Source organism: Diachasma alloeum, unplaced genomic scaffold, assembly GCF_001412515.2.
Source record: "Diachasma alloeum isolate Michigan unplaced genomic scaffold, Dall2.0 Dall_scaffold_00270, whole genome shotgun sequence".
Taxonomy (NCBI): Eukaryota; Metazoa; Arthropoda; class Insecta; order Hymenoptera; family Braconidae; genus Diachasma; species Diachasma alloeum.
Window position 1 is genome coordinate 1,129,512 of NW_021680409.1, and position 16,584 is coordinate 1,146,095.

The 16,584-nt window shown below is 39.8% G+C and overlaps 1 protein-coding gene across 1 annotated transcript; it reads right to left on the bottom strand.

Moving 5' to 3' along the window:
- Nucleotides 1-1,530: 1,530 nt before the first annotated feature.
- Nucleotides 1,531-4,384, bottom strand: LOC107037772 (zinc finger protein Noc). The gene is made up of 2 exons (XM_015256511.1): nucleotides 4,090-4,384; nucleotides 1,531-3,980 (listed from the first exon to the last, which is right to left on the bottom strand). Exons 1-2 carry the CDS (start codon nucleotides 4,174-4,176, stop codon nucleotides 2,628-2,630), a joined length of 1,440 nt encoding a protein of 479 aa, XP_015111997.1. The 5' UTR covers nucleotides 4,177-4,384; the 3' UTR covers nucleotides 1,531-2,627.
- Nucleotides 4,385-16,584: the final 12,200 nt, after the last annotated feature.

Genomic DNA, 16,584 nt, shown 5'->3' on the forward strand with positions numbered 1-16,584 from the left:
CGAGAGCGCCTCTCCCTCTGTGTATTTTTGTTCCGTGCAAATTGGATTATAGAGACGAGATAAGGCGAGATGAGACGAGAGAAGAAATTGCTCTGGTATTTCGATACGAGACGAGACAAGAGAATGGTTTCCTGACAACGAGACGAGACGAGAACATGCAGTGTCTCGTCTCGTCTCGCGGCATTACTGAAGCTAACTGGCAAGACTTTCTGTCCAAGATAGTTGATGAACATTAGCAACCCGAAGAGGCAAGCCAACTCGTCAACTGAGACCTGACGTACCATCTCTCAGTTCGCCTTGAGCTGACTGGCCTGAAAGACCCGTTGACTTCTCCATTAGTTCAAATCATTACTAATAACATCGTGATAATGCCTTTGGATTGCCGGATTACGATTGACCATAGATTCTGAAGCGTAACATTAACATTACCGCCCACGTCAAATGACTTGAGCGCTGATGGGTGGGCGTATTTGATGTTGTTAAATTACATGTGCCTGTCGCACTGAGTTCCCCTCCGACAACCAACACATCTCTCGAAGTAAGAAACACTGTACTTTGTTTATTGACGGTTATCTCATCCCTCGGAGTTTCATCATGCCACAGAATAACCAAAGAGAGACATTAAATTCATGACTGCATACTCACCGAAGAGTGAAGAGATGATGTAGTTGCTCAGGACCTCCCCCTGTTCTTTTCATCGGCATTGTATGTAAATAAGGAGGTGGATGAATAATGATCAGAAAGAAAGAGACCACGATGATGAAAAAAAGGTCAGAAATAAATGGGCTCAAGCGGAATTCGAATTATGAGAGTCACGCACAACTGTAATGACTCCGTCGGCGATTAAGCTTGATGCAACATTCCCTGTGATGTATGACAATTGATCGCACCAAATGTGTTCTTCTTTTGTTACAAGCCCTCCCCTATATATTTAGTTCAACTAATTGATATTCAACGACGCAGGTAATTGCCCGGAATAACATGGATTCCAATTCCCAAAGAATGGAACTGAGAAATACGGCGCTTGAGGCTATTCATTCTGCCACTGTAAAATCACCGGGAATATTTCACCCCTGAAAAGGCAGTAGACGACATTTTCTTCTTCAACTGCCAGACTACATACCCAAAGTCAGGAGGGCAAAAGCTGTTTTAGCCCCCTCTACACCCATTTGAATTTTCCACATTTCCCTTCTGTTCTCTCCAACTTCTCCTCACACACATCTTCCAACACCAGACATTGGTATATACGATTGTGTGGCAGGCTCAATGGCTCAGCAGATTTATGCCGCCCGCCTCACAGCGCTGATATCCGAGAACTGACGACCCGCTCTTCCCGTAATGAAAGAAATAAATTTACTCGTGACCCCCTCCCACAGAGGGGGCAAGGGGGGGAGGGATCACGATGAATTGGAAAATATGGCTTGGATGATATGTTAAAGTGGATTTGAGGATAATGACAATGATACAAGTTGAATAGGCACAGTGAATACACCATAATGCAAGTCATAAAATGAAAGAGTGACACGTGTATTGAATATGTGATTCTACAAACATGTTTATTAAAGCGGTATGGAAACTCAACGATATTTACAATTCCTATTTACAGTGTGAATGACACATCGTTGCATCGTGTGGGTCGTCTACGACGATAAGAACACTCATCCGACGGCATGTTAGACAGGCGTGACAATTTTTTTCCCCTTTCTCTCGTTTTATCTCACTAATTTACACCGGATGTTGTGCTCTCAACAATTCAACGATTCCCCAGACGTATTCTCTGTTTACACTCGACATCCACATGATCTCCAGCCCAGTGAATTCTAAGGGATCAAACGACGGATAACGAAAGCAAACGGAAACGCTTGGTTCTACAATCGAAATGAATAATAAATATCACAGTTATACAATGGACACGAATCGTATCATCATTTTTTCTTCACGCCTATCTCTCTCTCCTATTACCCCCTCGTGTTGACTCAGGCCATTCTTCAGCGACACATGATTACACATTTTACTCAGCATGAATTACGACGCTGTATTTTCCATCCTTACTCCACATTGGACGAGTCGTAAAACCGCCTCGTTGGTTTGGAAAACAAAGACGAAAAAATACAAGGCTCTATTGCCAACCCCCTCGTAAAAAGCCCACCTCCCCGTGACTCCATGCACACCACTGTGTCATAAACATATTCCAACACTAACCCACAAGAAAAAGAGAGAGAGAGAGAGAGAGAGAAGTAAAAAAAAAGAATGAAATATTGTTTGATAATTTATATCGAGTGGACACAATCGTGAAAACGAGACGTTTAATAATACCCGCTCGTAAATCAATCGGATTTTAATAGGCGTATAATTCAAGTGTGTCAGAGCGGCTCTCTGCAGCCAACGGGGCGACGTTAAACTGTCGCGATACATCATAAAACTTCAATTGTAATATATTTAGTTTATATATTCATATATTCATTTGCCATTTTTTCTCCATTCTGTTTTCGTATATATCTGTATATTCATTTAAATAGAGTTTATAATTTACATGAGCACCCGCGGCGCGTTATTTACAAGTGACAGTCTCTGGTTCATACAACAATTGTATACTTGTATCTTGATTGTGGCTCGATAAAATCACCTTAAGGATGAACAGCAGCGCCCATTCGTTGGCCGTAGAGAGTGTAGGGTGAGTAGTAAGGTCCCAGAGTGTTGAATGCACTGTAAGGCGATGCGGCTAATGACGCAGGAAGCGGACCGCCGGCGGGGGGTTTCCCGTAGGGATGGTATCGGCCGCTTAACGGGCTGAGAGAGGGTGCGGGATAGGTGCCCCCGGCCGCGCGATGAAGGGCGGCGGATGGTGACAGCAGCGGATGATGATGCTGGCCGGCGAGAAGTGCGGCGGAGGCGGCCGCATCGCTCCCCGCTATGCTGGTGTGGCTCCGCAGATGTTGGAGGAGCTCCTCGGACGTGGTGAAGCGTTTGCCACAGTATGTCTCTCCGGCGATCCAGTTGCAGACGTAGGGCCTCCCGCCAGCGAGGGACTGGGGATAGGACATGGATGGCGGCGGCATCGGTCCCAGGGAGGAGAGGGCCATGGCTAGTCCGTACTTCTGATGTTCGCACTGCGTGCAACCGCTTGGACAGGGGCCCGCGCCCATCATCATCTGGGCGTTGTGCATGCTGTACTGGCAGCCGGTGCAGTAGGGGTCCTTGCAGACGGGGACAAGGGCTTCGCCACCGGCCGGTGTCTTGACGCGGGTGTAGCTCAGGTACGGGTTGCTGCCGGCCGCCGTCGGATACCCGAGAAGTGCCGCAGCGGCTGCCGCGTGATGATGGGAGAACGGAGATGCGCCGGGGAATGACGGCCTGAACGCGGGATTTTCCATCAGTCCCGGGGGGCAACAGAGAGGATTGCTGCCGAATCCTAGGCCGTGCTTGTAGGCATTGAGACTACTGCTCTCTTTGGGGTGTCCAGCACCCGACAGCACCTCCATTCCTGATCGAATTATTGGACTCGCTCCACTATTCCGTGATGAATCGCTCGATTTTTCCGCCTCCTGAGCTGGGGTCTTTCGCTCGGACGGCGATGCACTGCTCGCGGATGTTGTAGTGTGTCCCTGACAGGGGGACGCTGATTTGCGGCCAAGGGGGGTTCGTTTGCCCGACTTTTTGTCCGTGTTGTTGTTATTTTCACTTGCACTAACACTGTCCTGAGCACTGACACTCTGTACACTGGCTTTTGATGTCGGTCTACTGTCGTCGTGGCTTGATTTTTTAGTTAGAACGTTTGTTTCGTAGGGCTTGAACGCCAGGGGCTTGGGTTCCGACGGACTACTGCGGGTCCGGTCCATCTTGGCCGCCGGCGGGGAACGCGCGTTTGAAGTGGTCTTTGATTTTTCCAGTGACGATATCAGGGGCTTTGATGGTGAATCTGCACCTATTTGGCTGCAGGTCTGGGCGAGCATGGCCAGCGGACTCTTTTTCGCATCCAACTGTAAAAAATTGAAAAAGGTGATTAATGAAATTTTGAAATTTTCAAAAAATGTGGAGAAATTTGACATTTCTGATGAGAAACTTCAGCCAATTGCGGTGAATACTAACCGTCGTTGGAAGCGGAGAAAGATAATCCGGTTGTAAGTACTGATTGTGTCCAGTGGTCAACATTCCGCCTTCTTCTAGCACAACCATTTGTATTAACCACTCAATCAATAAAAATATATCACATAAACACTGTGTAAATTCACTCCAACTTATTTATCCTCACCAATTGCAATATTCGATAATTCTGAATCCAAACTTATCCCTTGGGATATATCCGGTAAACTTTGTACGAGGTACAGACGAGCGCAGTGTTACGTACAAAATCCGAGAAAGCAGTGAGAACCGCTCTACTCAACTCGCCCAGCTCCCCCGAGTGACTGCCGTCAGCGCCATCTGCTGGCTCCCCCACTCCTCCGCCAATACCTTCGAGCGCTTTCGCTCCCCTCCCCCCGTCCGCCGAATCGGTGGCAATCAGAAAAGTGGGGATAGCCCGCTACGAGACTCGTTCGTACAGCGGTGGAAATGGGGAGGCATTCTAATTCAACACGCCACCCATGATGTTGGCCCGACGATGACAGCTCCCATCCCGGCTTTGATATTTCACCGCTTTTGCCTCTCTTTCCCTTTCTCTCTCGCTCTACCCCCCCTATTCCCATCAACTCCCACCATCATCAGAGTGACTCTCCCTCCCTCTCGCTGCCCCCGTGGACAAGGGGAACCGGTGCTGAGCTGCCGTGGCACGGCAACCCGATATTTTATACCGTGAAACCTGTCTGTCTCTTCACCAGCCGGCTTCGCTTAATAAGCATCTTTCAAAATAGAAATGTAATGGGGTGAAGGAGCGGCGGCGGGGGCAAGAGGGGGCGCCCCGCCAGTGGGGCCCTGGGGAAGATAGAAAGAGAGAGAGAGGATGGAAGTAGCGAGTGATTGATTGCTCGTTGGGCGACTTACCGACCACCACTGCTGACGCCTCCCTTGCGCAGCGCGTCAGTAACGAATGACAGCCACTTAGCCGCTGTTTGCCTACAATTTCGTGAAAGCGTTTTAATTATCGCCCCGACGAAATTCCTCCCATTGACGTCTCGACGTCCCCGCCACTACTCTATTACGTGCGATTATGATGACCTCTTCGCATTTCAAGGTTTCACGGATGCCCAACGAGCACAACGATATCTTTATGAATGTTTCCAAAGAGCACAATTTCAATAGTTATCTTTTTGATATACAAAACACTTTCTTATGTCTGTGCAAAAAAAAAAATGTCACCTTTGGGTAAGATGGTATTTTAGATAACTTTTTGATCAATTTGAGGTGTCTCGTTGACTATCCTCCGAAAAATGACATTTTGCACAGACATAACACAGTTTTTTTTATACATTGTTAAAAAAATTTGTCTGAAATTTGTGGTACACTTTTGGAAATTTTCATCGAATTTAATTACCACTGAAAGTTCAAGGAATTTTGTCATTAAATATTCATAATTCCGTGGAAAAATCAAAGAGAACTGTAAATTTCAGTTCCATTTTTCTCTGAAAATGAATAGAAAACAAGAAAATTCCGATAAATATATTCTTGGATTTTCAGGATAGTGACACTGATTGCGATTTGGGGGTACAAAAACATGTAATTTAGGATTTCACTGAAAATTCAATGTAATTTGGCACTGAATATTTATATTAGATTGAAAATTCAAATAAATAAGGAATTCTCATCTTTATTTTTTTTCTAACAGTCTGTATCTAAGAGATAATTATCAAAATTGTGTTCTTTGGCATTCTGATATCCAAAACGGACACAAGATAACCGTTGACCTGTTCAACATGGCCATTCATTTAGTTACAAAACAGTCAACTAAGTATAATTAGATTACTTGAAGCATATCTCAAGACAATATCACCCAAAAGTTAGTCCCTGTGGATTCCCAAATAAAAACATCTAAGTGACTTAATTCATTGGATTCTCATAAGTTATTGAGTTTCAATCAAATAAGAAATGACTTCACGAAATTTCCATTTTTTACAGTTGAATATCGCGGAAACTATGTACTATAAAATTGAAAAAAACTTAATCGTATTCGTGATTTATCAATACACCACGGATTTATTTTTTAACTGGTCAATAGACGAGCTATGAGACTTTCTCTCACAAAAATTTTCACTTCATAGGAAATATATCCTATAAATATAAAAGTGCAAATATTTTACTGAAATTTAGAGAAAATTTTTTGAATGCCTCAACTACCTGTTCTGGTTGGCTCTGGTGGTGACAAAAGTAGTCTATCAGTCACGGTTGAGTAGAAAAAAAATATTTTCATCACGCTGTCCGTAAAACGTCGTTTATTTTGCGAGAAACCAATGAGACCCACATGGAAAAAATATATATACAGAAATATACGTCACTTATATCCGCTTATATGTGGTAGATTTTCCGGCAAAAAATGCAATATTTGAGATATATGTTGGATATATATGTGTACATATATGGCACCGGGTATACCTAGCATATACCTAGTATACAAGGCGGATATATTCAAGATATAATTCCGGCAAAATCACTATATCTCACTTATACGTTTTGGCTTATATTTTTTTCTGTGCGGGGAGATTCTCTCATCGCGCGCCTCAAGAATCCTGGTAGAACCACGCGCCTACTGACGGGTTAAAAACATCGTAAGAACCGTTTTCTCATAAGATGGAAAAATCGAATTCGGGGGAGCTATGAACCCCGTTTGGCCTATGCATCGCGTGCTAGAAGTCCGCATTTTATTATTTATCATCTCCTAAACGGTGTAGTACAGTTAGTTGGATTTTTTTTCAATAGCTGGAGAATATTATAAGCATTGTCTGTGAAAAACGTAGGGATAGACAACCAAAGGGAGCTTTCAAACAAAATATTTGTTGACATTGACGAAAATAGGATATCGGTAGGACATATCAAATCGTCGTCTTCGGCCGATTTTCAGACATCAATTATTAGATATCATTGAAAAAAAACGTGCAGTTATTTATACGTTGTGTTCTGGCTTATCCGAATGCTGCCAAAATAATGCCATTTTCTGGATGCCGTTGGGACAAGCAGAGCTACTTGGGATTAATCTCGAGTAAATTGAAGATGCTGAAAAAAAAGGGAAAAAATCGAAGGAGAAATGAGATTAAATATGGTATTACGAGGCACTTCTTACCAATGCAGCTTGTTTCCTTCACCAACGAGATAGTTATGTTACAAGATAATTGCGACGAATTATCCGAGGTATCCAGAGGGGGGGCATTGTACACGGGTGTGCGCGGAGTGCACACGGGCGAGGATAATTAGCCTCGGGGAAGCCTCCGGGGGGAATACTCGAGCCTCCTCGGGTTTATAGTGTCTGAGAAATGCCGTGAGGTATCTCAGTGTAATTTAAATTGAAACTCGTTATATACCATCTAAGGTATGCTTAACCGAATGTGTCAGAGAGTTGACGTGCTGCAAATTAACTTGATATCTCTCTAGCCCCATTTAATTTTCATTATGTTTCTTCATTCTAGGTGAGTGCTTCGTTCCTTTTATTTGCCCCTCGAGTTGTTGGCAAACTTTGGGCTAGCATTTGAAATCTCAAAATCTTGAAAGGATGAAAATTCCGAGAGGGATTTTGCAGGGACTCTCGTCCACTAACAATCTACAACGCTAAAACGCCGGGACGTTCTGACGCTGACGGATGAGCTTACAGCTAATACGGCGGTGGCCTTTGATGTTTGCCGAGCTGACAGGGGATGACGAGGCACTGGGGAATCTGCCGATGTTCCATTACGACAAAACCTACCCGCCTTTTGCTCGACGAGAGGTTTCACATTGCGCTTTGCTTTTCTACGGAACACTAAAGCGCGTTTGTAAACAAACTTTCGTGAATTGGTGTGGATGACCACATACTGAAAATTATTACTTCTGACATGCATTGTTTATTCCATGCAGCTTCAACGCCCGTGAAGAAATTTTCAGAGGCTGGGAAGGGGGGGGGGGACAATGAGGAGATGGACATGCATTCGATAATGTAGTTGGGGGTGAGCAAATTCGATAGAAAATCGTAGCGATTTAGTCATGCCGAAAGAATTGGTACACCAGACAATATCAGACTTCGGCATTATCATAAATTTTGATTAAAGTTAAATTTTGAATAAGTCAATTCTTAATATTATTCATCAATTTTTTAATTATTGTATTAATCATCCATTAAATATTCAAATTCCGAATTATTTTATCAACCAATAATTGAGTTCGGAAGATTGACGATTATTCGGTTAATCGAAAATACTTTTATGAAATTTCAAAATGTTCTTTAAAATTACCAATTATTATATTATTTCTCAAAATTCAATAAAGATAAGTAAACCTTCATTATTGTAAGGTGCAACTTCTCATAATATTACTAAATTAATGATTCATGACGACCCACGGATAATATTTCATGGATTATGGAACGTTTTTTTACGATTTCAAGGGATTCCATGACATCTTCAGAAATCCTCGCCGATTTTGCAGGATTGCGAAGGATTCCAGAGGATCTCATAGAATTTCAAACGATTTATTCGATATTTCATGGGATTTCCATATCTGTGCACCTGCTATTAAAATTCTATTAAAGTTCCCTCAGATTTCTATATAATATTTGACAGAATAATGTCGAAAGATGCTGTTTGGGTTTTTTTTTTAGAATTTTCCAAGTTTATTCAGCTGTTTTTTTTATTGTACATCACAAAACAAATGAAAATTTGGAAAAATTAATAATATTTAATTATAAATAATATTTATTATTCATAATTTATTTAATGCTAATAATTTATTTTTTTGCAAATCCCAGTAGAATCAATTATATAGAAAAATGCAACATGCATCGTTTTTTTTTAACAATATAATATACTGAAAAAAAATACTGAAAAGTTTTATGAATTTCAATAGAAATCGTTAGCGGTTTCTGAAAAATTTCATAATATTTCATAATTTCATATAATTTCATTTATTTCAATTTTTTTTCATTTTTTAGAATTCTCCAAGTTTATGCCACTGTTGTTTCTGTTTCTCATCACAAAATAACTTATAATTTTTAAAAATTAATGGTTAAAATTTTTTTATAGGAAAAGTGCAAACATAAATTATATACAAAAATCAACGTCGTCTTGTTCTAACAAAAAAATCTACTTGAAAGTTTATTGCGAAGTTTTATAACTTTCAATAGAAAACACGAGATTTTTCTGGATTTTTCTAGATTTTTCAATTTCGATTGACAAAAAAATCGATGTCACATATCTGAGAGATAAGTCCACCACACGCGACTCCATTTGATATGAAGAACATTACAACACCCAAAAAATGTGTGACCTTGCATGTAATCCAGATACAATACCCCACTAAAAAAAAGAACCGAAATTCCCAAGTGAGAATAAACTCATAATTCAATTGAACGAGTAACACTAAAGCCATTTATCCACTTGAAATAAATCACTCGTCTAACTGTGTCAATTAAACCCAGAGCTCCATCGTCCATAAATTAAACCCAATATTCAAGCTAATGAATTGAAAATTTTTGAAACGACTGAGAGCAGAAAACCCAACGTTTGCAGTTACATCCGCAATTTTCCCCCGCCCCCACACTTAGAATCGCCAAGTTCCATGCTGAGAGGGCTGTGTGACCTGTCATAAAACTATTGACATGGGTCTCAGAGCCGTCTAATAAAGCTGTACCTGATGATTGTCACAGAGCCCCAGTGGTATTTGTGTGTCATCCGACAGGATAATAATTTCCATTTCAATTGTGCATGCCACACGGGATTATACTGCATTAGTTTATGTGTCCCCTGCCCCAGAGTGCCAACCCCCCCTCCTTAAAATTATATGACCCCAATACGCAAGATATTACAGCCGTCCTCCATTGTATAAGAACTGTTGTCATCCCACTAGCAAACACATTTCCAAGTGAATCATAAACCATATTACGGATTTGAGGAATAATCATACACCCGCGGGGGTGTGTTTGCCAGTGACCGACGCAAAATGCGCAATAATTTGCTGGATTATTCCACCAATGCCAGTGTTGAGTGTATTTGTACAGGGGATTTACAAAGAAGAAATCGCATGAAACACCGGCAATTTTCACCCGCACCCCCGCGCAGGGGTCTAATTCCCGCAGTTTGCTATCTTAACGCTCACTCTACACGCCATTGCGATACAAATTACCACTCAGTGTATTACGGTACATAATACAACCCTCGTTTTGGAAAAAAAAATCAATGGTAAATGGTTTTACGTGTTGGTAAATCAGAGAGTGTGACGGGCATCATTTATTTATTTTGATGGGGAGAAGGGTGGGGTAAAATGGACACTTGAGTTTTTCTTTTTCATTTATTAATTTCCGAGGTGAATTGATTAATTGAGTTGATAACATTTTTGAAAATTTAACAGTGGTATTTCCTTCAATTAGAAAAAATGCCAATATAACTTATCGAATTGGTTTTTGCATTAAATTTATTTACATTGTTCAAAATTGAGGTCTGAAATTTCTGGTTCTTTGGTAATTCAATATTTTATGGAAAAATCAATAGAAAATATAAACTGCAGTTCAAGCATTCCATGAAAACTGATAGAAATCGGGCAAATTGAGGTCATTATTGCTACAAATTGGTAACCAATTCCAGTCGATGATCTACTTTTACGTTTTAATATTAGTCTCCTGAAAATTAATGGCCAATTATCCACGAAATTTCAATTTTTTTCTAATAGTATATTCCTGTACATGATGATGGGAAGAAAAATAGTAAACGAATTTTTTATTCCGATCAATACAAGAAAATTGATAAATTTGCTCATAAATTATAACAACACACGTCGAAACATTTCCGTTGGCTTCAAACATTTGAATGATGCAACTCAAGGATATCCAAGTGTCTTTTATGGTCCACAGTATAGATTCAACCGTTTTCAATCATCAAATTTGTCAATTACTTTATTGGTCGCGCAACTACTTTATTGCTCATATCTCAGAAGCTAAAAGAGATACGTGAAATTGACAAAAACCAAAAATTATTCCTTATTAAATTCTAGATAATTTATGATTTGGAAATTTTCGTCTACCTCCCATAGTTTGGGCGATAGGACGATTTGAACAATTAAATTGTTAATAACAAACAGAACGCTTGTTTTTTTCCAAATAAGCGACAAATTTGGAATCCTTGAGCAAAAAACATAGATTTCATGAAACTCGACGATTCCGAAATTGATGCGGGATCATTAGTTCCAGCCTATAGACTACCTTGCATACCCCACCCCATTGGATGATGTTTAGAAGAGTTCCAATGCCTAAAATCGATTAAAAATTGCTTAGCTAACGTTCCGTGGTCATATTCTATTGATTAAAAAAAATGACGCCTTAGTACGCGAGTGGTCGGTTGGTCGATTTAGAAGCGCTTTTTTGGGGGTTTCCCGCAGCTCTAAGTGGGTAAGGTCGTTGCCTCACGTGCGCAAGGTTCCGAGTTCAAATCCCGGTCGGGTAGAATGGTGAGATCTAACCATTTTAAAGTCTTGATCATCATCGCAATATACTCAACCGAGTCGAAGCGATGTAAAATAACAATAAAAATATACATATATATTATTATTGATAAGGGTTGTTGGATCCGATAGACTAACCGAAAACAATTCGAAAACTCCCGCAGAAAATAATTACTTCTGATTGCGTATAAATTATCATTTTTTTTATTCTCAATCAATCAACATTATTATTCGATAAAAAAATGAAAAACTTTGTTCGATGTTTGGAAAAAAGAATCGAAAATCGATTCATCGACCATTGAAAACATCGATGTTTAGGCCTGAAAAATCGATGCTTTCGATTAATCGACAAACATCGCTCACCCCTAACTACAAAATTTGAAAAGCATTTCGTTGGAGAAAAAGTACTTGGATATCCTTAAAAATGCAGCATCATTCACCCGAAACATCAGTCCCCTGAAAACTCTAATACAGAATAAAAACTAGGGTTATGTTGCCGAACTAAAATAGATACGCTGCAGTTACATTAATCTCGCGTGACGCCTCGTTCAACGTGGCCGCATCGATGAACGTGTAACATTTATCGTATTTGCCCCGTTGTGTTCTCTGTTCTCCAACAATGGATGCCGTAGCTAGGAGAAGAGAGCTCTTTGCCTCTTGGATAAAAGTGTAAAAATGCTGACAAGCGGATAATAGAGGAGGCAGTCAGTCACTTTGAGAGATGGCGCATGAAGCTAGTAAAGTGAGAGAGTACCAACACAAATGTAGAATGAGAGTGAGACAGTTGTGCTGTATGTGTATGGTGGGGTTGGCGGGCACTGGGCGCGCTGAGCCGTGAAAGGGAAAAAGATGGATGAACAACAAACGCGGTTAGCGTGCAACGGGCGAGGGTAACAGAATTTTCGCTCGGCAATAAATCATAGAGCTCTCTCGGCTTTTTTTCGTGTTACCCATATACAACATTGAACTTTGTTGGAAATGGCGAGTAGAATGGGTCACCCTTGCGTTATACTTCAGAGAGGGGGATGTTCTGACGTATAGAGTGACTACGGCGACATAAAAAATATACAAAAGGAAAGTGGATGACTTAAATGTGCCTCTGTTGACCCTAAAAACGAATTGTCACTGTCAAATATCTGCTTGTAAAGCTTGTTCTCCATTCACGAAAAATCTAAAATCCATTTTGTCATGCGATGAACGAATAAAATGGAAGTAGAATGGTGGACTGGGGAGAGGGGACTATTGTAGATTAATTTCACTTGTCAATGGGAATTCAACGAGCGTTTTGGGTTGAGTATGATTGATGAGTTTTTATTCTTCTTCGAAATTATTTTAAAGACAAAACCAATTGTCATTCGTCATGAGATCTCTTCCATTTTGTGCGCGGCATATCTTGATGACTTCTTCTCAAGTTTTGTTCTCGATTTTCAGCCAATCAAAAATCAATTTTTTCATACTAAAACGAGTTAAATATCCACACGGAAAAATTTATATTTTGAAAACGGCCATGATACCGCAAATAACAATGAGAGGAAAAGAAAGGAGGGGAGGCAGGCTAGAAGAGGGGTTTCAAATCGAGAATTACTTCGATATAACCAATGAAATAGAAAACAAAAATTTTATAAATATATTTTGAAAATTATATTAAAAAATACCTTCAATTGGCCCAATTTACATAAAACAAGTGGCCCATCGCACTGGTGTAAATCGAGTATAGTTTTTTGCTAATAAATTAGGAATTTGCTTCCGAATGGATTAATCGAATTAAAAAAAAAAAGTGCATATTCAGTTTTTTCTTATCAATTTCAGATTAGCAGGGAAGTTCAACCTTGACTTGACCTTGACCTTGTCAATGTCGGGCCAGTGTCGGTCCAGGGTTGGGCCAATCTGGGCCCAAGATTGGCCCCCTAATAAGGCTATAATTTCAAAGAAAATAATGCGATGGTCACTGTTCTTGAACTCGGCCGAAATAACATCCAAACGAATATTTTAATCCATAATTGAAAAGATTTCGATGATTATTTTTTGAATGGTCGTCGATAAACTAAGTTTAAAAAAAAGCGCACATGCAAGTACACACACACATACATACGGACATGATCTAAAAACAGCGTATTCGAAATCCTGAGATCAAACTTAGTCATTCTGACACAAAAAAATAGAAATTTTAGATTTGACGAATACAATGCTTTCATTCGGAAGCAAAAATACAGGAAAGAATAAAAAATATATATAAAACATATGTTTCATGTATATTTTATATATTCTGTATAAATTGAAGAAATATATGGAATTGGCCCACATTATATATTTTTAATAAATTTTTTGATGGGGTAGAAGTAGAATGAGTAACTGAGGAAAGGGGACGATTGTAGATTATTTTCACTCGTCAATTGGAATTCAACTTTCGTATTGGGTTGGCTATGATTGATGGGGTGAGCTGTCGGATTTATTCGTATTATCCGGAGATCTGGATATACTCTAATTCAAAGTGTCACGGGGCTTGATGGGTTTTGAAGGATTATAATTGTATTTCCAATCGTCAGAATGGTAATTCGAGTTGCGTTCTCACCCTTTCGAGTTATAAAGATTTCCTATACACATTCGATAATCGGGTTAATTTTACACTGGACCCTCTGATTGTCGTTGACATTTCTCGAAGGGGAGACCATTTCCGTGGAAAAGGTGATTGTATTTTTTTTTCACTGTGGAAGGGAAAAGCATCAGCGACAGGTTTGCATCGTTCACGACATTCGCCTTTTGTATTTGTCCAATACGGCTCTCAAGTCCATACGCATATCGAATACATTATCAGGATCTCTGTCGTTCATGGATTCTGGTGCCCATGTGGAAGGCTTGAAAAGCAGTCAAGAGAGCGAGCTGTACAGCTCTCGGCGGGCAACTATATTGATTGTGTAGCTGGCTGACAGCGACAGTGACATATGTCACCGAGGCTTCTCGTTATCGCTGATTTAAACATGAGACTGACTGGATACCCCCGCGCATTCGTCGAGCCACTGACTCCACTGTCTTTCTCGTGTGGAAAAGCCCGGGGTTGTGCGATAGAGACGGAAAATCAAACGAGCCAACTTCGTATTTCTAGGCATGAGTCTATTGTTGTTATTATTACTGTCGCGTTCATTATTAGCATTCTAACGACAACCGTTGACGTGTAATTCGCGCCGTGTCGAGACGCTAGTTGTGAGGAGGAAAATTAAGCGATGCTTTTTTGGAATTTTAATTTTTTGAGAGGAAATTGAAATTTTATTTTTTATTCACTGCGGGGGGTTAATGAGAGCTTTTAGTGGTCTCCATCAAAATTATTGAAAATTATAATTTCATTTCGGTAATAGACATCAATTATGTGATATTGAAAAAAAATTTAACTTTTTTTCGAAGACACTTATAATCATTGAAAATGGATTCATCGGACATGATTTTTTCTGAAAGTGTGAATTTTATGGGAAAAATAATGTCGATTTTTTTCACTACTTGAGACTAAAATTGGATTTAGAAACTTAATATTCTTTCATGAATTTTCAGTTTTTTTCAATGAAAATATTTTTTATTCGTTACGGGATATTAATGAAAAATTTTTATTGTTGTTTTCATGAAGATAATTTATGACTTCAATTCCATTTCGATAATATACAAAAACAAAACAAAACGAGTTCTCGTTCAACTTTTAATTATAAGATATACTTTTTTTTTTGTCAAGGCACTAATAGCTCAAAAAGTGTGAATTTTATGGAAGAAAATAAAACCGCTTTTTTTTCACCCTTTCAAACTAAAATTGGTTCTAGAAGATTTCACGTATTTTTCATGAATTTTCAATTTTTTGAAAGAAAATTACTGTTTATTCATTACGGGCTATTAATGAAAGATTTGTATTGTTATTTTCATAAAAATTATTTACGGCTTAAATTTCATTTCAATAATATACATAAAACGAATCAAAATGAATTCTCATTCACCCTTAATTATGAGATACGTAAATACATTGCTTGTTCTTTTTTGTTAAGGCACTCATAATTGAAAAAGTATAAATTCTACGGAAGAAAATAAAATCGATTTTTTTCACCCTTGGAATCTGAAGTTGTCTGTCAAAGATTCCAAATCCTTTTCCATAAATTTTCATTTCTTCATTCCAAAGCTCTGGAAATTTGAAATTGATATACATTTTTCAAGACTTCCTCTCTTCAATAAAAGAAAATTTATAAATTTTATTGAATTTCCCATCATTGTCAGTGATCAAATCACCTTGTCATATTTGACCATAAATTTTTATCACTTTATTCCCCTCTCATTTCCTTTCAATTTCTTGTCATGCCCGCAGTGAACTTCAAACCCATGCCAAAATTTATCCCTAGTCCTCGCGGCAAACAGCCGTGGCATATCCGGTCGTGATCATATTTTATGTTTTAATCTCTCCATTGTTCCTGGTATAACGGAGTTTAAGAGGAAAAGAAAAAATAATAATGCCTACCACGAAACACGCAAAGCTGTCAGCCATAAAACACCCACGTCGGAGAGGCCAGGAGACCCGAGGCGAAAACCCCTCGGTCATACACAGCGCTTGCGCACGACTTGAATTTTTATGCACCCCCGTCGGTTATCCTCGAGGACATCCTCGGCCCTAGACACAAGTAAAGAGATTGACACAGATTTTGGGGAAAAAAGTGGAGGAAAAGTTCAAAAAAATGGGCGACATGAGTCGTTAGTTGTTGACTGATAGTATCAGCACATTTTTACGCCACTTTCACCTTTTTTTTCTTGTCGCTGTCCGTCGTCCCGATCTTCCACGAAGTCAACACCTCTGCCCCCACATCCCACCCCTCCCCACGCCCCGCCACAGCGGCAGAATGACTAATGACAGCCCTCTTCGTACGACAGCCGAGCATCAACCGTTGCCCCCAAATTACAAATTTCATTTTGGCGAGACAACAAGAAAGCGAAAATGCCCCAGTGCCCTGTACTTAACCGGCGCCTAATAATTTTCAGCCGAATGGGTTGGAGCGGTGACGATGTCCGCCCTTT

What these genes read in the sequence shown, in the direction of transcription:
- LOC107037772 (XM_015256511.1), bottom strand. Translation starts at nt 4,176, where the DNA reads ATGGTTGTGCTAGAAGAAGGCGGAATGTTGACCACTGGACACAATCAG. An exon ending in TTTCTCCGCTTCCAACGACG is followed by an intron (nt 3,981 to 4,089) that starts GTTAGTATTCAC and finishes AATTTTTTACAG; the next exon opens with TTGGATGCGAAAAAGAGTCC.